Source organism: Mus musculus, chromosome 12 (assembly GCF_000001635.26).
Source record: "Mus musculus strain C57BL/6J chromosome 12, GRCm38.p6 C57BL/6J".
NCBI classification, from domain to species: domain Eukaryota; kingdom Metazoa; phylum Chordata; class Mammalia; order Rodentia; family Muridae; genus Mus; species Mus musculus.
In genome coordinates, this window is record NC_000078.6 from 84,569,468 (window position 1) to 84,595,661 (window position 26,194).

General features: G+C 50.1%; 1 protein-coding gene across 2 annotated transcripts; it reads left to right on the top strand.

Moving 5' to 3' along the window:
• The first annotated feature begins 360 nt into the window (after positions 1 to 360).
• Positions 361 to 25,990, top strand: Vsx2 (visual system homeobox 2). Of its 2 annotated transcripts, none has more exons than NM_001301427.1 (5): positions 361 to 845; positions 2,103 to 2,187; positions 6,812 to 6,935; positions 22,704 to 22,884; positions 23,605 to 25,990. In NM_001301427.1, the coding sequence occupies exons 1-5, from the start codon at positions 476 to 478 to the stop codon at positions 23,985 to 23,987; spliced, it is 1,143 nt and encodes a 380-aa protein (NP_001288356.1). In that variant the 5' UTR covers positions 361 to 475; the 3' UTR covers positions 23,988 to 25,990. The 2 variants fall into 2 exon arrangements, with proteins under 2 accessions (NP_001288356.1, NP_031727.1); NM_007701.3 differs by having other exon boundaries at positions 23,662 to 25,990.
• Positions 25,991 to 26,194: the final 204 nt, after the last annotated feature.

Sequence of the window (26,194 nt, forward strand, 5' to 3'; positions counted from 1 at the left end):
AGAGGTCTCCTAGCCTTTGCGTTCAGACCATCCCCACACCCCCAACCCTACCCCAGGGATCTGTCGCAGCTAACCTAGGCACTGGTCCCAGCCAGGTTATACAGCTCAAAACCGCTATCCACGGTATCTCCTGGAATAACCCCAAACCTGGCTGTTTCACCTCTGTCCCTGCAAGGGCACCCTGCAGAGCCCACCACACTTGGGCCTGCTGCGCCCTGGCCCCTCGATACCGGTGGCGGCGGGAGCTGCCAGCTTTTTGGAATTCCTAATCGCTCCTGGCCCTGGTGATTGGCTGTTCAGCTCTGACCCCACTTGGGCTGCCGCCTGGTTGGATAAAAAGGGAATCTCCTTGGGGCTCCAGAGCATTAGACACCGGAGGGGGCACCTGGGACCAACTTCACGAAGCGGGGAGCCCGGCGGGGGGGCTTGGGGGAGCAAAAGACCCGCGGCCTCAGCCCCTCCAAAGAACCGGGAGATGACGGGGAAAGCGGGGGAAGCGCTGAGCAAGCCCAAATCCGAGACAGTGGCCAAGAGTACCTCGGGGGGCGCCCCGGCCAGGTGCACAGGGTTCGGCATCCAGGAGATCCTAGGCTTGAACAAGGAGCCTCCCAGCTCCCACCCGCGGGCTGCCCTCGACGGCCTGGCCCCTGGGCATTTGTTAGCTGCGCGCTCCGTTCTCAGCCCGGCAGGAGTGGGCAGCATGGGGCTGCTGGGGCCCGGGGGACTTCCCGGCTTCTACACACAGCCCACCTTCTTGGAAGTGCTGTCCGATCCGCAGAGCGTCCACTTGCAGCCACTAGGCAGAGCGTCGGGGCCGCTGGACACCAGCCAGACGGCCAGCTCCGGTAGGTGAGGGGCGAGGCTGCTCGCCTGCTACACTGCTTGGGAAAGTCACAGTCGGGAGCTGTAGGATCTCGCCTGAGAGCCCCCGACCTCCCCCGGGAGGAAAAGTTCCTGCAGGACAAGGGGTCTCATGCTAGGCCTAAAGTCAACGGGTCCCCGACTAGCGACCCAAACTCCAAGGGTTTTCAGATTCATCTTGTCCGACCCCTGCTCAGTTCTTGGGACCTAGTGTCAGTCCATGCTCTATCGAATATCTGGGTTGGGGCCCCAGTGGATGTTGGCTCCGGGTAGCTGAATCCTTGGCGCATCCTTTTCCTTGGGCCCTAGCTTCACTGCTCCACCGAGGTTCGGGCCTTGGGCAGGACCTGCGCTTCTGAAGCCCGATGCTGTTCCTACTTGTCCCTGTGTCCAAAGTTGCCCCCCTCCCGGTTCCTCCCAGTTTCTGTATTGCTGTACCAAACCCCTACCTATATTGCTTAGCTAAGGTTCGATTTCCTCCCGCTACGAACTGGGAAAATCAAGCCACCATGGTACCCAGAGGGCAGCCATCAGATCTAACCTAAGCGGCACCGGTGTACCGGATCCCGATTTTTATCTGGCTCGAGGACCCTGGATGAGCCTCCTTTCGCCCCGTCAGGGCCACTTCCCTGGCGGTGTGCTCTAGCTCGCCGGTTCTCAGTATTTCCCCAGATTTTTCCTGCCATGATAATGTATTAAATGAAGCAGGACAATGAAAAGTGGTTCATCGCAGGCTCTCTGAACTCGAACAGAAAAACATTTTTGTGGGTGCCCCAAAAGAGACAGCGAACCCGCAGTCTCCAGTCCTTTCCGGAACCCCAGCTCCCGTGCAACAGCCCTGTAATCCTTGGGTCAACTTTTGGATCTGGGAGTTGGAGCTGTTGGCGGAGGGGAAGATCTCGAAGCTTGGAGCACCGCCGGGGGTACCAGCAACGCCGTGCCTGCCTCATTCTCACACGTCCCTGCGTGCAGGCGCACCCCGGCCTTGGCCTCTCTTGCAACGAAATTTATCCAAAATCTGTGGTTTCAAGAGCCGACCTGGAGAAGGTCAGCCTGGGCGTAGGGATGGGGATGGTGACCGGGACCCAGGAGGGCTTCAGTGGAGACCACAGGCCCGCGCGGCTCACAGAGGCTGCAGAAGGTGGGGTCCTCATCGGGTTTTTTTTTTTTTTTTCTTCTTCTTCTTCTTCCCCCGGCGCTGCGGAGCGCACTCCCCATTCCGCTCCCTGCTCGCTTTTCAGATTCCGAAGATGTTTCCTCCAGTGACCGAAAAATGTCCAAATCGGCTTTAAACCAGACCAAGAAGCGTAAGAAGCGGCGACACAGGTAAGGGCCGCACAGTCCTTTCCTGCTCCCATCCCCAGCCATCTCGTCCCGGGCCGGGTGACCCAGATGTCGTTTTCTGCCGATCCCAGATGTGAGGGCCCCGGCTGCACCAGGGCAAAGACACCTGCGTTGTATGCAGGAGTCTGTCCCGGGGCCCTGGCATCCGGTGAGGGTGACTGAGTGTCAGCAAGAGCTGCCGCACCATTTCAGCTTTCTCCTTGTGCTGGAGTCAGGAAAGGCCAGGCTGGGGCCAGATCTGAGCTGGAGAGGCGTCGGCGACCCTAGATCTCTGTACCGACCAAGTTACTCAGAACCTGTAGAAAGCAGATAGGCTCCCAGCTCTGGCCGGAGTCAGATCCATGCCCCTAACCGTGGGAGCCCGGTCCTCTTACACTCCCCGAGGCTTGTCATTTCTCCAGGATTGTGTTCGGATCGTTTTCCCCCAAACTTCAGTGACAGCTGCAGGGCTGGACCTTTGCTTTCGGCCTCTGCTCGGCTGTGTTCCTGAGCCGGTCGCTATCCTCCCGTAAGCCTCAGTTTTCTAGTCTGAAAGACGGGGATGACAGTGGACTGTCTCGATTCACCAGCGGAGACCTCAGTGGGGTGAACTACTTTGGTGTACAGGCTGAGGAGCGTTGGCCAGCATCAGGGGATCCATGCATTCTTCTGGCCTCCTGGGGCACCACGTGCATATGCTAATAAGCAGATACATGCACACATATTTTTAATGTGAAAAAAAATCTTTAAATAGACGTTGCTTATCCAAAGTTAAGATTCAGTGGGTTTGTCCTAAGAACTCTGCTCTCTTCGTCCCTTGCTCCCACCAGGGAGTAGAGGACGCTGGTTCAGACCTTCATTCACGTCAGCGTCAACACTAAGCCGTTCCTAGTGGAAATCTTTAAGGAGATTTTAAAGGAAAAGGCAAGAGGGCCCAAACAAACAAACAACTGAGTTTGGGGGAGGGGGTGCTATTCCTAGATGCTGTCTCTCTACTCCTCAACAGGCCTGGTTCCCACTTTTCTCTCTGTCCCAACCCAAGTGGAGCGACCACAGGGACATTTCCCCACTGCCTCGCACTCTGACTTGTAGTCCACCGCATCTTCTTTTCTCTCCTGGGTTTGGTCTCAGCATCCTCTCTCTGACTGCTTCTCTGCATCCTGCATCGCCCCCCACCCCCACCCCAAAGATCGCTACTGACTCTCTTTCCTGACCTCAGAACAGCAGCCTCGGTTTCTCAGGGGGGCCTTAAGTTCGTTCCCTGAAGGCAGCTGCTTGCTTTTTTTTGTTTGTTTGGTTTGGTTTGGTTTGGTTTTAATTTCTAATTGTTACTGTTTTGTGCATGCACGAAATGTGGGGGCGGGGATGGGATTCGATTACGCCATGGAAAAGTACCTGGTGGTCAGAGGACAACTTTGTGTAGGGGATTCTCATCCTTCCATCTTTCTGTGGGTCCAAGGAATTTACTCGGGTCTCCAAGGTTACGCAGCAAGCGCCTTTACCCTTAATGTTTAGCCATCTTACCAGACCAGTTTATTTTAAACGGAAAGAAAATTTAGTAATCTAGTCTGGTCTTTTTAAAAACATCATCCAACAACATATTAGTTAAAACAGTCCCTATGCACCTGTATCTGGCGCGTCCTAAAGGAGTATCCCCTAGTTGGCACAAGGTCAAGTCTGGTGGGAGGGGGTGGTCATTGAGAGCCCTGGAAAGAGCATCCCCACCCCCAAACTCCAAGTACTGTGTGACCCCTTAAAAGCCAGGTGGCCTTAGCCTCAAGCCCATGCCTAAAGTCCCCCTTCTTCTGCCATCCTTTGGCGGATTGGGGGTGTGTGTAGAATAGTTCACCAACATCAGAGAACTAGAGACCCTGTTTTTCTATTTCCGGTGCATGAAGGCAACAGATATTTGAAAGGAAGTATAGGGACAGATTGCTGGGGTGAGGGTGGGGGAGGAGGTAGAAAAAAACAAAACAAAACTTCCTGAGCATCTGTCCTCTGCATATTTTGAGAAAGAGACCCTGGAATCCTGTGATGAGAGACTTTTTGCCTCCAGGAAACAAACCAGTTTTAGCAGGACTTGGGGGTAGACCAGGGATACAGCAGCGGTGATGGCCTGGCTCTGGGATTTTGTTCTTAGGGAAACTGCAGACCCTCTTATAAGAGTTCTTTGGCTCTCCTCAGTCAGGAGCAGAGTTTGGGTCACTACATGGGGGAAGGAGGTCCCCCTGAAGAGTATACATTCATCAGTAAGAGGACCAGTTCTTGAGGTAGGAAGGGGGGAATCTTAAAGAATTTAAGGTTTCCTTCCTTCCTTCCTTCCTTCCTTCCTTCCTTCCTTCCTTCCTTCCTTCCTTCCTCCCTCCCTCCCTCCCTCCCTCCCTCCCTCCCTCCCTTCCTTCCTTCCTTCCTTTATTTATTTCTAGTTTGTTTTTTATTTTCTTCTCGAAGTGTATTTCCGGCTGGCCTGACCTATGGTGATCGAGCTGGCCTTGAACTTGGCCTGATCATAATCCCCCTCTCCTGTGCAGTGTGGCACAGGCCAGTCCCCACCACACCTGACTCTTGTTTGTTTCTTGAATGGGACTCTTTCCAAGTACAGGAAGGCTCTTGAGTAACTCTAAAAGCCAGCTCCCTTCTTGGGCTTTCCTCACTAGCTGCTTTCCCCAGTTTCCCTGGTTTTAAAAGGGACTTGCATATTTTGATGATCTGCTCAAAAAATTTTCAGCAAGTGGCAGGAGAGAAACAGAGGGCTACAGATGTTCAAAAATCCCAAATAATTTCTTCCTTCCTTCCTTCCTTCCTTCCTTCCTTTCTTTCTTTCTTTCTTTCTTTCTTTCTTTCTTTTTTCTTTGTTTTGTTTTGAGTCAGGGTCTCACTGTCTAGTCCTGGCTGGCCTGACATACACCAGGCTGGCTTCTATCTCATAGACATCTGCCTGCTTCTACCTCTGTACTGGAATTAAAGGCATCACTCCTACACCCAGCTTATGAATTCATTTTCTATAGGTGTAAGAATTCTACATAGTACCAAGAGAATAGAGAAAGTAATCTAAAATCAAAAGACTCTTTTGCTATAAAAAGAACCTTTCTCATACTCCCTTTATAATACCCCTGGAGATAGTAAAGTCCATATTAGCACAGGAAATGGGGGTTACACGTGCACTTTTTCTGTGCCTTGGGAGAAGGCAGGGACACAGCAGAGAGACACTCTACTATTAATCCAGTGCTGCTCCCAGGGTCCAAACCTCAGACAATCAAGAAGGGGCATGCCACATTTTACAAGTTCTGTTTGTAGAAACCAGACCTGTGATGAAGGTGAAAGGTAAAAGGTCAGGAAAATGCAGTGAACGTAAAATCTGAGAAGAGTTTACATCTGTGGTTTCTAGCTTATTTTAAAAGGGTGGTAATGAAGCCCTTAATCTAGAGGCTTGTTAATTGCACATGTTCCTCAGGTGAAAGAATGTCATTTGTTTATTTGTTTTGTTGTTGTTGTTTGTTTGTTTGTTTGTTTTGAGACAGGATCTCCCTTCATAAGTTGTGCTGAAACTCACTATGTAAGCTCAGGTGGGCCTTGAACTCACAGAGCTCTGTCTGTTTTCTGCCTTCTGAATGATTGGAGGTTTTAACTAAAGGTCCATCAGTTCTTTACGAGTCAGTATGGACCACTCTGGGGGCAGGAGAGGGAATGGTTCACCCTCACACCTAACCTGGGAGCAGCCAAAGCTGTGCGGTGGGGCTGGGTGGGAGACAGAAAGAGCAGGTGTAGAGGAGGGAGGGAAGGACAGGGTGTCATAGGTGTGTGTGAGTCTGTTCTCTCTGTCTCTCTCTCTCTCTCTCTGTCTCTCTCTCTATCTCTCTCTGTCTCTGTCTCTGTCTCTGTCTCTGTCTCTCTCTCTCTGAGTTTTTGAGACAGGGTTTCTCTGTGTATTCCTGGCTGTCCTGGAACTCACTCTGTAGACCAGGCTGGCCTCGAACTCAGAAATCCACCTGCCTCTGCCTCCCAAGTGCTGGGATTAAAGGCACGCACCACCACTGCCTGGCGTGACTCCGTTCTCATGAGACAGATGCAGAAACTGAGTCTGCATCCCGCCTTTAAGGAGAGGAGAATATTTACATTTGTCTGGGGAGGAGCACAGGAGCAGGCAGGTCCAGTGAGCCAAGGCGTTATTCGTTTGATGAGGTCTCCTCTTTGGCTTTCAGGGGAGAAAGACTGATTTTTCAATTTTCTAGAATTTTCTTCTTATCATACTTTCCCACCAGAGTGCTTCCAGAAAAGTTCTGAATGAAATGTCACTGAAGTAAGGCCCATTACCAAGAGAATGTGGGGCCTCTCCCCTCAATAAAGAAAGATCTTAGAAGGTCAATGTGTGTGAATGTACATTCATGGGGGAGGGGTGTGTAAATGTACTTGTGGTGTGTGTGTGTGTGTGTGTGTGTGTGTGTGTGTGAGAGAGAGAGAGAGAGAGAGAGACAGAGACAGAGAGACAGAGAGACAGACAGACAGACAGACAGACACAGAGACAGAGAGATGATTATGACCAAGGCACAGGGAAGAAATAGTCCATGTTCTCCAAGGCAGGCTCTCTCATTTCCAGGGTCCTAAGTTCTGATCTTGCTCCCCTCAGGACAATCTTTACTTCCTACCAGCTAGAGGAGCTGGAGAAAGCATTCAATGAAGCCCACTACCCAGATGTCTACGCCCGGGAGATGCTGGCCATGAAAACGGAGCTCCCAGAAGACAGGATACAGGTAACGGCTGCTAGCCCTCCAGCCACCTGGAGACATTTTTATCCTGGACCAGGGCCCTTCCCTGGAGATAGAATCATTTGCCAGTAAACCTGTCCTCAGTAAAACAAACAAACAAACAAACAAACAAACAAACAAAAAACCAGTTTATCTGAGCCTATTAAGCTGACAGATATTTGCTGAATACCTAACATGTAAACAGGCCATAGGAGGACAAGAAGCTAGGCGGATAAGTCCTGCTGGCTCCTCTAAACCATAGGCCTCCTGGGTTGGGCATAAAGTTCAATGGTGAGATGCTTTGCCTAGCATGAATAAGGTGTTCAGTTCTATTCCCAGCCACTGAGAAACCAAACCAAACCCAAACGAACAAAATACAGATGGTAACTTCCGGAGAGCACGTTGTAGAGACCCTGAGGAGGCTTGGTGATGAGGGACAGGGTTGATGGGGTGGGGGCATCCTGGGCCAGCCTATCATAGCCCAAGGCTAGGACCAAAGGTAGGACCAGGCAGCTGTGGGGGGCTGAGAAGGGGGAGCTAGCCTTTGCCTCTCTCCTCCTCTTGAAGAAGTATTGTTCCTTCTACTCATTCCTATTCCTCCACACCACACCCAGCTGTAGTTCTGTGCACCCCTCATGACCATACAGATGTTGTTCCTGCCTGTAGCTCCTTGCTCAGTGCTTCTCCCTGGTCTGGCCCCAAATGTGGCTGGGTACACGTTCTGTGCCCTCTGCTGGGACTAATGGGACCCCCAAGCCCATCCTTCCCTTCTGGACAGTCATGACATGACCTGCCATGACATGACCTGCCACTTTTTCTGGTCTGGGTTCTCTCCTGTTGTAAGGATGGAGATGGGGGGGGGGACTCCCAGACAAAACATCTTCCCCACCCCAGAAAACCCAGGATACACATCATGAGGCTAGAGATTTGAGAGGGATGGTAGATCGTTTCCAGAAGATCTGACTTCAGTTAAATGAATGTTGCTCCTGGATGGTCCAGAGGGTAGGTTCCTGCTGCTACAGAACTGGCAGGGGTCAGGGTAGAGGTGAGGCGAGCAGGTCCTGAGTTCCTGATGCTGTTACCTGGCTAGCATCTCCTCTCTGTCTCTACGGGAAGTCCTTTCTGTCAGCAGGTGCTGGGTGAAGGGCAGCATCCCGGAGGTACTAGAGGAGGCAAGGGTTGTGGAGTTCTTCAGACTGCCTGACTAGAGGACCAGAGACTGAACATGGGGCCGGGAGCTGTTTTTCCTTTCTCTGGGAATCGATTTGGAATTTCAGCTCAAGGCTCTAGACATTGACACCAGCAATAAGCTCAATTATTCCTAAGTAGCTTATGTTTATCTATAGAGACCTGGAATTACTTATTCTCTCTCAGTTGAGTTCTAGTGGGAATGATCTGGGTGTTGGCTCGGAACTGTTTGCGTGTGCATACATGTGCATGGAGGAGGGAGGGGAGCATTCTGTAATCTAAACCCTGGTTAGGCCAGTCATCTCCTTCTGGCCTTCATTAGCACCAAGTTGGCCACTGCAAGCGGCTTTGAGGTCATTGTTGACAGGCCCACATTTGTACTGCTCATTAAGAAAAAGGAGCCTCTTTCTCTTTTAGTACGATGTCTAATCTCTGTTTGGTTGCGGTGCGGTGCAGTGTGGTGGGCTGGGCTGTTGGGAGCTGGAACCTCCCCAGTAACTGCACCCACCGCAAAAGCCCCAACATCCTTAGGCTTCACTGAGTCACTTGGAGGTTGTCTAGAGAGGTGTTAGAAGTTATGTAACCAGCACAGGAGAGGTGGAAATTAGAGAGCACGTATTGCTCTGGGACGGTGAAGGTGGACTGTGGATGGTTGGCTATAGGACAGATGAGGTAGAAGTCTTGCTAATCTTCTGGGCATCACATAGTTAAGTGCTGCCCCCTGCAGGTGTTTGTGAGTGATTAAGTGGCCCTTCCCCTAAGGCATTTAAACACGTGGCTTTGGAAAGGTCTTGCTGTGCATTTGGTAACGATTCCAGGCATTTCAGAAAAGTGTTCATGACCCAAGGGTGAAGACAGGCAAGGCAAGGTGACATAGTGGCTGGCGACACTGATTCCAGAGCCAGACTCCTGCGTCCATAGCCAGTCATCTCCTCCCAGAGCCTCCTTGTAACTAGACTCCGCCCCTTGTGCAGAGGCCACAGGCTGCCTGTGAGAGTGGACCCCCCCCCCCTTGTGCAGGCTGCACGTGTACAGAATTCACAGCAGTGGTGATTTGTCCCCTGCTCACTCTGAGTCAGCTCTGCTCTCATTGAATCTTGATGACATGTGGCAGGGCAGAGACTAGTTGCCTCCTTTAGAACTGTGGACATGAAGGTCAGTCACTTCCCGTGCTCAGTAGCTAGTAAGCAGAGGACGGAAGACGGGACACCAGGTCTGTCCTTAAAGTCCCACCCCCACCCCCTTTCTGCCTTGGGCTTCTTGGGTGTGAAGAAGTTGAACCTACATCTGGAAGAGCCAAGGTGGTTTGAAGTCAGGAGTAGGGTCTGGGCATGGCGATTAGGAGGATGTATCTGAAGACTGAGTGATATCACTGGATCACCTGTGTGCTGTGTGTGTGTGTGTGTGTGTGTGTGTGTGTGTGTGTGTGTGTGTGTACAAGTGTGTGCGCACGTGCTTGTGTGCGTATGTGTGTGCACGAGAGGGGGAGCCATTAGACTCCGAAGCTTACAGGTGGAATGGATGTTTGTTTGTTGATGTTTTGTGGTGGTGGTGTGAGGGGGAACTGGCATCCTCTTATATACTTGGCCAGCACCCGACCCCTGAGCTACCAGAGCAGGAGCAGCCTCGGTATCAGGATCACGGCCCTCACCAGGCTTTAAGCTGCTATTGATGGGATGGGAGTGTGGGCCAGCTGGACTTTAACTGACCTAAGTAGACAGCTGGGGAACTTAGCCCCGGCTCATCACAGCCAGGTAAACTCCTAGCTCGGCTGAGCTTCCTTCCTAACCCTAACGATGGCGCACGATACCTTCCTTTGTTTTCCTGCCAGCAAGTCACAGGCTGAGCCTCAAAAGACTCATCTGTAAAAATAACAATATTTCCCCAAACTCCTAGCTTGCTAACAGTATTGTGACTTGGGGACATTTACTAAGTAGTCACCACCTCTTTATTAAGTGAGTGCCTTCCATGCCTTGTGGCATCTCACCCTTCAACACCAGATGAGGATGGTGTTGATTTCATACCCATTTCCTGGATGAAGAAACTGAGGCCCTGAGAGGTCAAGTCCGTAAGGAACCAGGGTTTTGAGCCCAGTTTAACTGCTGTCCCACGAGATGAAATGACACTATCTATACAAATCATAATAATCAGGGTAAATGGCAGTGACAGCGAGGCAGGCCTCACTGGGCAGCTCTGGGCTGAGGATGGCGTGGTGTGGTACACAACGGGGTAAGAAGAGACTAAGTCACCACAATATATTTGGCCATACACTTCATTCTGTGTTGAATTCAGGATATGCACTCTGGAAGTGTCTCCTAGGTGTCAGCCCCAGGGAATAGGAAGTGGATTTCCAGACTAGTGTTATTTTCTCTGCGGTTGATTATCAGAGAGGGCTGTATACCTGGTTTGCTTTAGTTTTCCTTTTGTTTCTGATGCTAGGGATTGAGCCTAGAACCACGTGTGTAAGCATTCAGCCACTGTGTAGACAGGCTCCTGGCCCTATGGCTTTTTTGTTTGTTTGTATGTTTGTTTAGATTTCTCTTGTTTTATTTCATTTTATCTTATATCATATGTTTAACTGGGTGCATGGTGCCTGCTGAGGCCAGAAGGGGGTGTTGGATCCCCTGAAACTGGATACCCTGGAACCCCTGAGTTACAGATGGTTGTGAGCCACCATCTGGGTGCTGGAAACTGAATCTGGCTCCTCTGTAAGAGCAGCAAGTGCTCTTAAAAACTGAGCTAGCTCCCTACCCCCGCCCCTCCTTGGCCCTCTTTTAAAATATATCATTTTTTTCTTTTTGAAAATTTAATTTTTATTTTCAATTTCGTGTGTGTGTGTTTGAGTGTGTTTGTGTATAGATGCACATGGGTGTGGTACATGCACTCAGACATGTTCCCAGAGACCAGAGGGGGATGTCTGGTGTCACACACTGTCTCTCTGTGTCTTATTTCCTTGAGACAGGGTCTTTCCCTGGGTTCGGAGCTAGGCTGACAACCAATGACCCTCAGCCAGCATCTCCCAAGTGCTAAGATGATGGACAAGTGGGTACCAGTGCAGGCTTCGTCCTCAATAGTTCACTCTGCTTGTTTCTTTTATCCTTTGTTTTTGAGCCAGGGTTTTTCTGTGTGACCCTGGCTGTCCTGGAACTCCCTCTGCAGACCAAGCTAGCCTCAAACTCACAGAGATCCACCTGCCTCATTTATTTTTATTTGGGGTATATGGGTGTTTTGCCTGTATGTGTGCCTGTATGCAGTATCCTTGGAGGCCAGAAGAGGGAGTCCCATCCCCAGGAGTGGAGTTACGGATGGTTATGAGCCACCATTTGGGTGCTGGGAACTGAACCCAGGTCCTCTGCAAGAACAGCATATGCTCTTAACTACCTAGCCATGATCCTAGTTCCTTATTTATAATTTTTACAATGCTGGGATTGAACCCAGAGCCTTTGTATATTCACAGACAACTTTTTGGAATACCTCTGTAGCATCCCTATACCTACCAATGCAAATTGTATTGGTCTGAAGTAGAGCCTTGGTGTGTATATTTTAGATCTCTCCAGGTGAATGTTTCTGTGTGCAGTCGGTGTAAAAACACCAACTCTCAGGCTTAGGATATGGAAAGGAGTGGAAGAGCGACTGGGGAGATGGCTCAGTGGTTAAGAGCACTGACTGCTCTTCCAGAAGTCCTGAGTTCAATTCCCAGAAATCACATGGTGGCTCAGAACCATTTGTAATGGGATCTGATGCCCTCTTCTGGTGTGTCTGAAGACAGCGACAGTGTGCTCATATACATAAAATAAATGTCTTTTAAAAAAGAAGTGAAAGAAAGTGCAGTTTGGGGTGGGGGAAAAGGAAGGCATGGTAGACAGAAGGATGCTGCTTGCAGATGCCTAGAAATGTGTGCAAAGCTGCCCCCTTCTGGACATCAGAGACCATGACAAGCTTGATTTTTTTTTTTTAAGATTTATTTATTTATTTATTTATTTATTTATTTATTTAGTGAGTGAGTGCTTTATCTGCATGTAAACCTGCATGCCAGAAGAGGGCATTAGATTCTATTGGAGATGATTGTGGGACACCATGTGGTAGCTGGGAATCGAACTCAGGACCTCTGGAAGAGCAGACCACTGAGCCGTCTCTCCAGCTGATCTTTGAGTCTTAAAGGAGATAAGTTGGAAGAAAGTAGCTTGAAATCCAGTGTCCGTAGTGTTCTGTGCATTGATTACGCTGAGTTAGGAAAATTGCTCTAAGGTAGGATGATTAGAGGCCATCCATGGAGACATACCACATCTCACCCCCAACCCCAAGGTGTGGTACCACACACCTTAATTCCAGGGCTCAGAGAAGAGGCAGGAGGATCTCTGAGAGTTATAGACCAATCTGGTCCACATAGAAAAGTTTCAGTCAGTCATGGCTATATAGTGACTGAAACTTTTATATATTATTTGTTTATAATAATAATAATTTTTTGAAAGGTCAGGCAGTAGTGGTTGATGGTTTAGTCCCAGCACTTGGGAGGCAGAGGCAGGCAGATCTTTGAGTTTGAGGCCAGCCTGGTCTACAGAGCAAGTTCCAGGATAGCCAGGGCTACCCAGAGAAACCTTGTCTCAAAAACTAACCAAACAAACACTAAAAATAAAATAAAATAAATCCTATCTCAAAATGAATTAACCTTTACACAGACACACTCGAGCACACACACACAGACACACGGACACACGCATGCTCACACAAATGCTGAGTGGAATGTAGGCTAATGGCTGCAACAATTCCAAATTCATCGCTTCCAGTCAGAGGAGGGGAAAGAGGCTGGTGACTGTGACTGTGACGGATGCTGCCACATGGCCGCAAAGACCCGTAATAAACCTGGAAAGCAGACAATGGGCATGGCTACAAGCCAGGCACTTGGAGGCTGAGACCAGAGATAGAGTTTAAAGCCTTGGGTTGGAAACGGTACTCAGTTGGCAGAAGGCTTGCCTAATCCGCACAAGCCCGGGTTCAGTCCCCAGCACCACAGAGACCAGGTTCCGTGACTGTAATCATAGCACTGGGTTGGAGGCAGGATGGTCAGGAGGTCAAGGTCATCCTCTGTTGGGACAAAAAAGGGGGGGCCCAGGGGAGGAGGGGGAAGGGGAAAGGCCCACACCTCACCAGAGTTCCACCTATACTCTGCTCAGTCAGGCTTGGGAGGGTTGCCACCTACCCTTTCCACTCATCCCTGGGTGGGCATTCCTCTATCCCATTCTTCAGGGGGTGGCCAAGGGGCAACCCTACCTGGGGAGCCCCAGAGCTACCTTGCTAAAGCCCTGGGGTTATGGGAAAGAGGGAAGAGGAAAGAGGTTCCCAACACTGACCAGAGTGCGCAGCGGATCTTGATGAGCAGAGACTCTCTATGGTTTTAGAGCTTTATTATAGAAATGCAGGGGGAAAGAGAGAAGGTAGAAAAGAGAGAGGTGGGGAGAAGGCTAGAGAGAGTAAGAGGGAGAGAGGAGAGGAGAGAAGACAAAGAGAGGGGAGAGAGAGGGTGAGAGTGAGGGGTAAGAGGAAGACAACAGAGTAAGCAGTAAGAGAGTGAGGTGGGGCTGAACACCCCTTTTTATGGTCTTTACGGTTGCTAGGTAACTGGGGAGGAGTTTAGCCTGAAGGTCAGAAGCTTGGGCCATTGCCTACGTGACTACTGACCATGCTTCTCTTGTGGGGGCTGTGGGGGGCGGTAACTTAGGCAGGGGCCAGAGTTCCAGGAGCATGAGGGAACACCTACCAGTGTCATGTAGGTGAATTATGACCATTCCAGGGTTCAGACCTCAGCTCGACTGGAGACCAGCATGCAATTCCCCACAATACTCAGCTACATTATGAGTTTGGGACCATCCAGGGACGACATCAGACCTGACCTCAAACACTAAACGCAAACCAGGGGACCAGAGACTTGGCTCGACAGTTAAGAGCACTTGCTGCTACCCTGGAAGAGGTTGCACATGCCTTTAATTACAGCACTTGGGAGGCAGAAGCAGGCAGATCTCTGAAGTGGAGGCCAGCCTGATCTACAGAAAGAGTTCAGGGACAGCCAGGGCTACACAGAGAAACTCTGTTTCAAACAAACAAACAAACAAACAAACAGCACTTGTTGTTCTTTCAGAGGACCTGGGATTGGTTCAGAGCACCCACATGGTGGCTCATAACTGTATGTTCCTCCAGTTCCAAAAGATCCATTCTACTCTTCTGATGTTTCCTGACCTTAATATACACATATTTACATGCAAGCACTCACAAGTACACGTAAAATTATAAAAATAATAAATCTTAAAAAACAAAGCAAGACTACTTGACTCCATGACTGGGCTACATGGCACACACTTGTCTCAGAGAAGTGCAAACCTTGCACGCCATGGTAGTTCATGGCTTTAACTGCAGTACATGGTGTATGGAGACAGAAAGATCAGGAGTTCACAGTTACCCGTGACTGCCTAATGAGTTCAAGGTCAGCTTGGGCTACCAGAGTCTGATCTAAAATAAAGCAAACAAAGGCTAGGCTTTGCTGGGGTCTCCATGCTTGGTGGCCATTTGTGGCACTTTGGGACTGTCAGGAAACTGAGCAGCACCTCCAGGGATTTGTGTGGGCTTCTTAGAACCCAGAACCAAGTAGAAAAGGGAGGGGCCTAGATGCTGCTATATACCCTGCAGGTAGGGAGGCAGGAGGGCCTTTCCTGTGACCCTAAAACTGTTGCTGGAAAGAGATTGTCACACATCATTGTGGCCCACAGAACCCACCAGCATCAGGCTGGTCCCTTCCGGTTCTCACTGTGTGCCAGGCATTTCCCCACACACTTTTATTTAATTTTCCCAACAAGCCTTCCCAGTAGGTGGTAACATAGAGCAATTAAGAAGCAGGAAACTGGGGCTAGAGAGATGACTCAGCCATTAAGAGCATGGACTGCTCTTCCAGAGGTCCTGAGTTCAAATCCCAGTAACCACATGGTGGCTCATAACCATTCGTAATGAGGTCTGATATGCCCTCTTCAGGTGTGTCAGAGGACAGCTACAGTGTACTTAGATATAATAATAAATAAATCTTAAAAAAAAAGAAGAAGAAGGAGAAGGAGAAGGAGGAGGAGGAGGAGGAGGAGGAGGAGGAGGAGGAGAAGGAGAAGGAGAAGGAGAAGAAGAAGAAGAAGAAGAAGAAGAAGAAGAAGAAGAAGAAGAAGAAGAAGAAGAAGAAGAAGAAGAAGAAGAAGAAGAAGAAGAAGCAGAAGCAGAAGCAGGAAGCTGAGGCTGGAGGGATGGCTCAGAGATTAAGAGCACTGGCTGCTCTTCCAGAGGTCCTGAGTTCAACTCCCAGCAACCACATGGTGGCTCACAACCATCTGTAATAGGATCTGATGCCCTCTTCTGGTGTGTCTGAGGAGAGCAACAGTGTACTCACATACATAAAATAAATAAATAAATAAATCTTAAGAGTGAAGAAGGAAAAGAAGGAGGAGGAGGAAGATGAGGAAGAGGAGGAGGAGGAAGCTCTTAGGGTCTAGGAGGTGAGAGGATGCCCACCAGCCTCCGTGACAACCACAGAAGGAGCAGCAATCTCCAGTGTAGACAGAGTATCTGAACCAGCTCTAGTCAGGACAGGCATTGAGGGCTTGCTGGCATGTAAATGGAATTATAAATTCTAGCTAGCCTGTATAAAACACACACAATCCAGGCATTTTATGTACAAGCTGTGAGCCTAGACTGGGCAGATTTTGGAGCTATTCTAACTTAGATCCCAGCCACGTGTCCCTTGTCACTTGCTGTTTCTCCTGGCCACATGCTCATGGTCTGTCTCCTCTCATGGCGGCTTCCTCCTCTCTCTGTGCTCTTCTTCTCTCTCCTGTCTCTCTACCCAAGACACCCAGCCAGGTAACTGAAAACCTCTATGCCTACCTCTATCTACTGTCCAGTCACAGGCTTTAGCTTTTTATTGACCAATTAACTCAGGGAACAGGGTTCACACAACAAAAACTCATGTACCTGGGAGTTTCCTCTTGGTGATGGAGGGCAACTAGATCTTGGGGGCCAGTATTTAGCATTAGAATACACAGCAGCAGCAGACCAATCCCCTGCACTGACATTTGTGCCTGGTCTATAATGGGAAATGTAGAGTTTCAGTGGGATCTGTTTGGGTGAATCTTCAGGTGACAAGAAGGGAAACCAGAGGCTGTCTGAATTAAAACATGAAAGCTCCATGAGGAACTGGCTCAGTGGTTAAGAGCATTTTGCTTCTGCAAGCAGGCCGGGGTTCTGTTCCAACACCAATGTCAGGCAGCCCTCAACCACCTATAACTCCGGTTCCAGGGAATGTGATGTCCCTGTGGGCATCTTCACGGACATGCTGCATATGGTGACAAAGACACATGCACGCACGTATGCACACACTGAGATGGAAAGGAAAGTCTTAGGGTTGGAGTGCAGCTCGCATGTACATGAGTGAGCATTTGTAAGGTCCGGGTTTCATCCATGTGTGTGGGGCAGGGAGAGTGAAGCCTGGAAGTTAACTCTTGCCTTCTGCCTTTGGCTGCACTAACTATCATTGGTAAGTTCAGCTTTGCTAAAGGACAAGTGTAGGAGGCCAGAGGGACAGGTAATGCCACTGATTAACCTGCCCTTGGGGCAGACTCCCATTGATTTTCTGGGTCTCCTTTGAAGTCATAAGAGCTGGCAATGATTAAGCACCATCTGTATGATTTTAGGCACTGATTTTAGGCACTTTCCACTTATTTCATTTAATCTTCAAATAGCCCTGAAATGTAGCACAATTGTCCCTCATTGTCGAATACGGGGTTAGTTCTAGCCTTTCTCCTCAGGAACCCTCTCTATAAAATAACAGAGATGGTGATGGAGCATAATGGCAGAAAACCTGCCTAGTATGTGTTAATTAGGGGTGGGGAGCATAGAATTTGTACATAATGTATATGCATCCACATGAATGTATTAAACCAGCAGTTTATTGTAATATCTAATAGATGTAAATTTTATGTAAACAATGGTTACACTAGGTTACTTTGGGAATAATGGCACACATACAAGCATCTGTATAGGGCTAGGGACATGGCTCAGTGGATAAAGATGTTTGCTGTGCAAGCAAGTCTGATCTCCAGTACCTGTGTAGAAAGCTGGGTGAGGTGACACGTATCTGTGATTCTCCTTTTGAGAGGTAAAGATGGAATAGAAGTCACTGGCTGGCCAGTCTAGGCAATCTGTGAGCTCCATGTTTATTGACAAACCCTGTCTCAAAACATAAGGTGGGCCAGATGGTAGTGGTCCATGCCTTTAATCCCAGCACATGGGAGGTAGAGGCAGGTGGACCTCTATGAGTTTGAGGCCAGCCTGATCTACAGAGTGAGTTTCAGAATACCCAGGCCTACACAGAGAAATCCTGTCTTGAAAAAAAAAACAAAAACAACAACAACAAAAAAAAAGATAGAGTGTGACAGAGAAAGGTACCTGGACCCCCATGTGTGCATACATGGGTGCTTGCACGTGCATATACATCATTTGCAGAATACACATGGAATGTTGAACTCACGTTACCAAAGGCCAACTGCAGATTTTGATTTGAAAAACCTAAGATCACGTAGCACCTTTGAGTTCTGATTGCTCTTGGCTAAGATCAAGTCTAGTGACTTTTTAAAAAGAGTTATTTATCTACTTATGTATATTCGATGCATTATGTATATTCAGTGTGTGTAATCTGCATGTATGCCTGCATGACAGAGGGCATCAGATCCCATATGAACACCATATTCCATCACAGATGATGGTGAGCCACCATGTGGGTGCTGGGAATTGAACTCAGGACCTCTGGAAGGACATCCAGTACTCTTAACTGCTGAGCCACCCCTCCAGGCCAAGCATAGTGGCTTTTAAACTCAGTGCACACGATGGTTACTTGGATCAAGACAAGAGGAGGAAAAGCATGAAAATGGCTTACTAATCCCTTGTCTGCTTCCCTCCAAGGCAGTCATCATTTTTGATGCCAGCTGCCCTAAAGCAAAATCGCTTTGGCTTGTCCAGGTTTCCTCCATAAATTGCAGCCTCATCTGGTCTTCATGAGGAGCCAGACATCCCAGGAACTCATAATTGAGGACCGGAGTTCGAGCCACCAGCTGGCGCATGCTCCCCAGGGAGAGTGTCATGGGAAAGCTGACCTTCACACCAGTGATTTGTTTGCTGGAGGAGAACCCGAAAGGGGGGGGGGGTTCTGTTTATGAGCCCAGAACAGGTCTACAAGCCTATACCCCGTCTTTAGTTCCTAATTCGTCCTTTCTACCTCTCAGCCCCACTGTGTCTCCAGCACCTCCGGAATGCCTGGACCACCCAGGGGAATGCACCTTCCATGGAGGGCTGGCAGACACATTCTAGTATTTGCACATTCCATGATGCTGTCTCCAGAATCTCTAATCCAGACTGTGCTGAAAATGGAAAGGTCCTCAATCATTTTAGCATCAAAGCTCACGTGGTGGCAAAAGCAGACCAGGCCTTGTACCATTTCTGGGTGTCTCTTAGTGTGGGTAAGGGTGTGTTTGCTGTAGGAACTGAGGCTGGGGGAGATGGTAGTTAGGGCTCCTGGGCAGAGCGGTATTAGCATGTGGTACGTGTATCCTTCCTTCCTTCCTTCTTCAGTTTTGAGACAAGCGCTTATTTGACCCAGGGTGGTCTTAAACATCCCGTGTAGCCAGGGCTGGCCTTGAACTCCTTGTCTTTCTGTCTCTACCTCCCAAGTTCTGGGATTACAGGGTCGAGCCTCCAGGACTGGCTACATACACTTTTGTCACAGATTTGTTTTTATCTACCTGGGTGCCTGGGTAGGCCGTAAAAGAACATGGGCTACCTCTGGAGCTGGAGTTACAGGAGGCTGTGGGTGCTGAGAGCTGAACTCAGGTCCTCTGTAAGAACAGCACATGTTCTTAACTATTAGCTGTCTCAGCCAGGGGTGGTGGTAAGGAACACCTTGAATCCCAGCAAGAGGCGGTTGGATTTCTATGAGTTTGAGGCCAGCCTGGTCTACAGAGTGAGTTCCAGGACAGCAAGTTTACACAGAGAAACCCTGTCTTAAAAACCAAAGCAAAGCCTGGCAGTGGTGGCACACACCTTTAATCTTAGCACTTGGGAGGCAGAGGCAGGCAGATTTCTGAGTTCGAGGCCAGTCTGGTCTACAGAGTGAGTTCCAGGACAGCCAGAGCTATACAGAGAAACCCTGTCTCGAAAAAACAAAACAACAAACAAACAAACAAAAAGAACAAAAAAACAAAAACAAAACAAAAAACCCAAAGCAAATAAACACCCCCCCCCAAAAAAAAAAACCCTACTAAGAGTCTTTCCAGTCCAGGCTACACATACTTTTAAAAGTCTCAGCCTCTGGCTGCAGGTGGTGTAGCTAAGGAGCCCTGCGGTTCCCAGTCCTATTTTTGGTGGTTGGAATCTGTCACCATCTATTCTACCTTGTCTTGTCTGAGGGCTTGAGGGAACCAGAAGGCACTTATACAGGTGGGTCCTTTCAGATGTTGCCTCTGTTGGGAGAAGATAGTTTAAAACAAGCGAGTACTTTGTATAGGGGGACTAAGTGTTAATAGGAGGGAGATGGAAGAAGACCCGCCCCAGAGGGCAGACAGTGGGACAGATACCCAGGAGAACCGGCAGGCAGCCTTGGGGAGTAAGGCCAGGGTCAGACAAGTAGGCCATCTTCGTGGCTCACAACACTATTGCTCAGAGGGTAGCTATCTAGAGGATGTAACTTTATAAAAACTCTTATTCCTTGGCAGTTTCCCAAAGTGTTGGAAGTCTTAGATCTTTGCTTTCTGGGTCCCCAGATCTAAACCTAAATTGCAGATTCCAATCAGTGATGTGTGGGAAAAGTGTGGCTCTCTGGAAGATGCTACACCCAGGGAAGGTCCAGTGATGGCTTTCTAAGTTTTTGGTCTCTGAGAGCTTGGAGATAATCATGGCTTCTGAGGAGTGGCATTCCCATTTTTATTGTATTTTATTCAGACAGTCTTACTATGTAACCATGGCTGGCCTGGAATTCACCATGTAGACTAGGATGGCCTTGAACTCACAGAGACCCATCTGCTTTTCTCCCGTGTTGGGATCAAAGGCATGTATTACTGCATCCAGCCTTTTCCTACTTTTAGAGACTCCTGGTTATTTGCAAAGAAGAGATCCCCAAACACAGCTATATGGATTAATTAGAAGATGTTTTGAAAGGTGTGGTCTTTCCTTGCAGGAAGAGAGCATTCCTGTAGCTCACCAATATAGTTGGGTAGCACCAGGAGCGCCCCCTGCTGGGTGTGGCTGGCCCAAGTGACGATCTGCTCCCTCTGCGCCATCTGCCGGTGATGGCGGGAAGCGCCATTGAGCAAGGCCTCTGGAGCCCCGCGTCCGAGCCTTGGCTCCTGGGTGCCCAGGCAGCTAAGGGTTAAGCTGTCAGCGGCGCGAAGTTAAACAGGTGTCAAAGGCGCCCCATATATCTGCAGATTGAAATCAAATTCTTTGCCGTATAAAAAGATAAATTACCCAGGCGCTGCCGCGCGTCCCACTCATCACGCCAGCGCCAGACGGCAAGCAATTTTTTTTTTTAATGTGCTAACGACCTAATCAAGCAATCAAGTCGGAGAAGATTGCAGAGTGACCGGGGCAGCCATCTGCCGGCGAGCCCCGCATTCATTTCCGCGCCCCCCGCACCGGGCGGGGGCCGGGGAGGGAGCTGCCGGGGGAGAGGCGGTGGAAGAGGGGGGGAAAAATCCTAAACAAATTAACACCCAATTTTCCCCGTCTAATTAGTTAAATGAGAAGTGTTTGGGGTCCCCCGGGGAGGGGGAGCAGCTCGTGGTAAGGCGATCGCTGCCTCCCCAGCATTAATTAGTGCGGGTCAATGCCGTGGCTCCCAGGAGAGAAGCCGCTTTAATTTCCCGTGATATTTCAGTGCCTGAGGCCCATCGATTCAAACTGAAATTAACTTATTTTTCAATCAGCCCAGGGCTGCCCCTGGGGGTGACTCTTCTTTTGCCGCCTCCTGAATAGAGCCGGAGCAATTTTTCATCAAAAGCTGATACCGTGGCCGCCCAGGGCGGGGGAGGGGCCCGCAGGGAAGGGCGGGGGCGCCAGAGGCGAGTGGGTGGAAAGCACCCAGAAAACTGGTTTTCTGTTCCTAGCTTCCTATCCTGAGATCCAGATGGGACTGGATGCACCCGGGAGACTTTCAGGCCCATTAGATTCCCGGAGGGCATCAGCCTTCCTTTAGGACAAGGCTGGGGAAATTCTGGGCTCTGTCAGTAGCTGGTCTCAGGAAGGTTGTTTGGGGGATACGGAGACATCCTGATCCCCTGAACAGTCTGGATGCGTGGATTTCCTCTTGGAGGCTGCAAAGGCATTGTAACACGGTGACAGGATGATGGTGATGATGATGATGATGATGATGATGATGCAGCTGCAGACGACCCCAGGGGACCCCAGTGTCTTTCAGATTCAGCCTGTACCAGTTAACTCAGGGACCAAATATACAGTCCCTAGGGTGTCACCTACCAAGCTCTTCTCTGCCTCAATACTATAGAATGTCATATTCCTTCCCTGACCCAGGAATGTCACCCACTTGGTCAAAATTACATTCAATGTCAGGCCTGGAATGGTGGGGAGCAAGGTATGTGGGGGGCTATGGTGACTCAGCTGGGAGAGGGCAGGAAAATGTGGCAGGTGAGTGTTCAAGGAGAGCCTGCCACCTGCTGCCAGACTCACAGACACCTGGAAGTGCACGGGCTGTTCTGGGCTCATATTCTGGGCTCTTCCTGGTCTGGGGTGAAGAATAGGGCCAGGGGATTTGGTCTTTAAAAAAAATTATTATGTCATTGTGTGTGTTTGGGAGTCTTGCTTGTGTGTATGTATCTCTGCGCACTTCTTGGGTGCCTGGTACCTGCAGAGGCCAGATGAGGGGTGTCAGACCCCCAGAACTAGAGTCGAAGAAGGTTGTGAACTCTTGTAAGTGCTGGGAACCAAACCCAGGTCTTCTGGAAGAACCCATGCTCCTAACCACTGAACTGTCTCTCCAGCCCCTGGAATCTGTCCTTTTGTAAACCAGAGGGTCTCTTACAGCCATGGCCTGTAGGTTGGGTATCTATAAATGTGGCCCAACATGAAGTTGTAATCTTAGAATGGGGTCAGGCCTACGTGGTATTCAAGCCAGAACGCCATAGCTGACAGGACACACCTGTACCCTGAAGGTGTGTCTGCAGGATCCTCTGCACCTGTTCGGACACCTCAGCTGCAAACTGAGGCCCTTACTGGATGCTGCCCACCTGCTGGGCCTTGTCTGAAAGTGTCCCTAGCCTATCTTCCTAGAATGACTTTGACTTAAAACAACAAATGGACCCATTTTGCCCATGGTAGCCTCGAGTCTTGATGCCAACATTCTGAATACCCCCCTTAGTCTGAGACTCTGACTCTGTGGAGGAGGCGAGTTGCATTAACAACCACCCCCTCCCCCACCCTGAGGCAGACAGAGGGAGGGGCCTTGGGCCTGGAGTCTCTCAGAGTGAAGCTTTAACCACTTCTCCACCATGCCAGGTGTGGTTCCAGAACCGCAGAGCCAAGTGGAGGAAGAGGGAGAAGTGCTGGGGCCGGAGCAGCGTCATGGCTGAGTATGGTCTCTATGGAGCCATGGTGAGGCACTCGATCCCCCTGCCAGAGTCTATCCTCAAGTCTGCCAAGGATGGCATAATGGATTCCTGTGCCCCATGGCTACTGGGTAAGAGCCCGTGCCCTCCTTGGGGCCCTGCCCCTGGGGTGAGGAGAGCGGGCTCTACTCGGGGAGGAATCCGAACACTGGGTAGGGAGACCTGGGCCACTATGACCCCATGGCATTGAGGTCTTCCAAGCAGGCCAACCTGTCTTTCTGGGGCTGTCCTTTGACCTACCCACTGGGTGTCAGGACTGCCACTCTAGAATCACTGGCTCCTCACACTGGCAGCGTGAGGAGAACATGGCCCTTGCCCTAGAATCTGGAGTCCTTTCTCCCTGACTAGAGATGGGTTTATAGTAAATTAAATACTCCCTTTTGTGAGTTGAGGGGACTCCTGTGTCCCTTTGGTCACTTCTCTAGCTTTGCCCAAGAACTTCTTTGCCCCAAACCTCCCCATCTGACAAATCCCATCAGTTGCCCTCCAGGCCTGTGATAACAGCATCAGCTTATCTCAGGGGTCCTAAGGCCTGAAGTCCTATAACAGAGGGATAGGGCCATGTCCTGGAAGTACGGAACAGGGTGTGAGGGGTGGGGTGGGGGTGCTCAGAGTTTGATGTAGAAGGCTTGGTTCGCAGCTATTGGCCTGAAATTTCACCCTTGTTAGGCACCCTCCCACCCCCACCCCCCACCCCCAGTCCAGTTGTGGGACTTGACTGTGGTATGTGAAGAAAGGCGGCTTTCTGCTCCTCCTTAATTCTGGCCTCTCTCTATCTTTGCTGTTTTCAGTTCAAGATGGCTTTCCCAGGCGCTTTTCTAAACCCGAATACCAACAATTCTTTTTAGGGATGCACAAAAAGTCGCTGGAGGCAGCAGCTGAGTCGGGAAGGAAGCCCGAGGTGGAACGCCAGGCCCTGCCCAAGCTCGACAAGATGGAGCAGGAGGAACGGGCCCCAGAGGCCCAGGCAGCCATCTCCCAGGAAGAACTGAGGGAGAACAGCATTGCCGCCCTCCGAGCCAAAGCTCAGGAACACAGCACCAAGGTTCTGGGGACTGTATCTGGGCCTGACAGCCTGGCCAGAAATGCTGAGAAGCCAGAAGAAGAGGACGCCACGGAGGAAGACAGGCCAGCTGAGAAGCTCAGCCCACCGCAGCTGGAGGACATGGCTTAGGGCAAGGGCTGCTGGCCTCGGAACTGCTCTTCTCCAGCCCTGCAGCCCTGCGGTGTGGCGAGTTCTCTCTGAGGCAAGGCCCATGTCTGGCTTCTGCCACACCTCCCCACACCTCAGGCCCGCAATTACCCCCACGACTCTAGAAACAGACCAATTCTGTCCGTAGCTTTGGACCATGCTGAGACATCCTGGACATACTCCCGATCCAGCGTCCTCAGCCTCAGCCCAGCTTCCCTGCCTCCAAAGCCTTCTTGCTACCCCGACATCGAGGTCCTGCTACGTCATCCCTGAGAGACTCTTGTCCAAGCCTATCCCTTATTCTCTGCTCTCTAAGCCTTCCTCCCCAGCTTAGCCCCCTCATGGGCGGCTGCGCCCACTGCTGTAAACCCAGCCCACAGCCGGGCAGAGCTGTGATTGGATTGAGGCCCTGCCTCGGTGTCCCGAGCACCCCAGCACTTTGCAGGCAGGCTTTTCCCTCTTCACCTGTTCCTTCTCGCAGACCTGGACCCTGGCTGGCTCCTGCTGTGTGAATGCACAGCCGGGTCACGTGGGTCCTGCTGTGAGGATGCACTGCTCAGCTGGTCCACGGTGTAACCTCTGCATTCTCTGCCCTGCCTGCTGATGGGCAGATTCAAGTCTAAACAGGGCAACTCTCAGATTGAGTCCTTCCCCAAACCTGTCTCACGCCGTGCTGTAGATCATCCTCAGGCCTTCTCCGCACCGAGCCTGCCCTACATGTTCCTCCTTTGCAGAGGTGGGCCACACCACCTTGTCAGTGTCTAGGCCCTGCAGCCTGAGGGCGGGGCGCTTCTCGGCAATGCTGTGGCTTGCTTTACTGCTGGTGAGCCCTCACCCAGAGCTTTTGCACCCCAGGGCCTGGGTGTCTGAAGCATTTTGACCCTTCTGCCTATGACTTTGACTTGCTAGTTAAGGCTTCTTTCTAGAGCTTCCTGTAGCCCAGTGGCTCTCAAGCTTCCTAATGCTATGACCTTTAATACAGTTCCTTGTGTTGTGGTGACCACCCCCCCCCAACCTTTAAATGTATTTCATTGCTACTTCATAACTGTAATTTTGCTACTGTTATGAATCAAAATGTAAATATTTGATATGTGGAATATCTGATTATGTGACTTCCTCCAAAGGGGCCATGGGGGTCATGACCCACAGGTTGAGAACTGCTGTTGTAGCCCATTGGTTCACATGTGCCTGCTTTAGAGAAAATGGGTGCAGCTTAAAAGCCCCGGACATGGCCTCACTTTGACCTAGGCAGTCCTAAAAGGCCAAGCCAAAATCAGACCCACGCTATCTATCTATACACACACGCACACGCACACATGCACGCATGCACGCACGCTGTATAACATGAAAGGTACGGGGAAAGCTCAAAGAACAAGGCAGGTAGCTAGTAAAAAAACCAGACTAAGCTACAGACGCTCATAGCTCCGTGCCAGCTGTATGCCCAGAAAGGTGTCCATAGATAAGGAGCCATGTTGGACTGAATGCCTTCTGCCTGCAAAGGAGTGGCACTGTCCATACTGATGGCATGTCTTCAGATGTCCCTGTCTGCAGATGTCTCTGTCTGCAGATGCCCCTTCCACCTGGCTTTATACATGTACTAGGGGTGCAGAGCCTTCTGGGGTCCTCTGCTCCTGTATTCCCAGGCCAACCACAAGACCCCCTTTATCCTGTGAAGTTACCCCACCTACCACTTCACAAAAAAGGCCCGGGCAGTGAGTTGTGATTTTAAATCTGTTTTGACAGTTGATTTCTTCTTCGTTCTCTTCATAGACTTCTCCCGCTTCTGAGTTCTTATCTTCTCCCGGGTTGAGATGTTGACTATAGTCCTGGTGTGTAAATAGTGTACATAATGTGAGAAGGAAGAAGCTGGACACTGAGGTGTTCGAAACACTGAATTGTCATAACTTTTAGGTATTCAAAGCATAATTTCTGTGCTGTTTTCTGTAAAGACACAAGCAAGAATAAAATTCATGCAAAGACTGCTAGAAATGGGCCCAGGACTTCTCTCTAGGTGGGGTCAGTTGCTTGTGTGTGTGGACAGGTGGCATCAAAAGGAAACCCACGAAGATTTTTAGGCTCAAACTAGGTTCCCTCTTCTAAAATCACTCCAGAGTTTGGCCAGGCATGGTGGCACATACCTTTAATTCCAGCACTTGTGAGGCAGAGATAGATGGAGTTCTAGGCCTGCT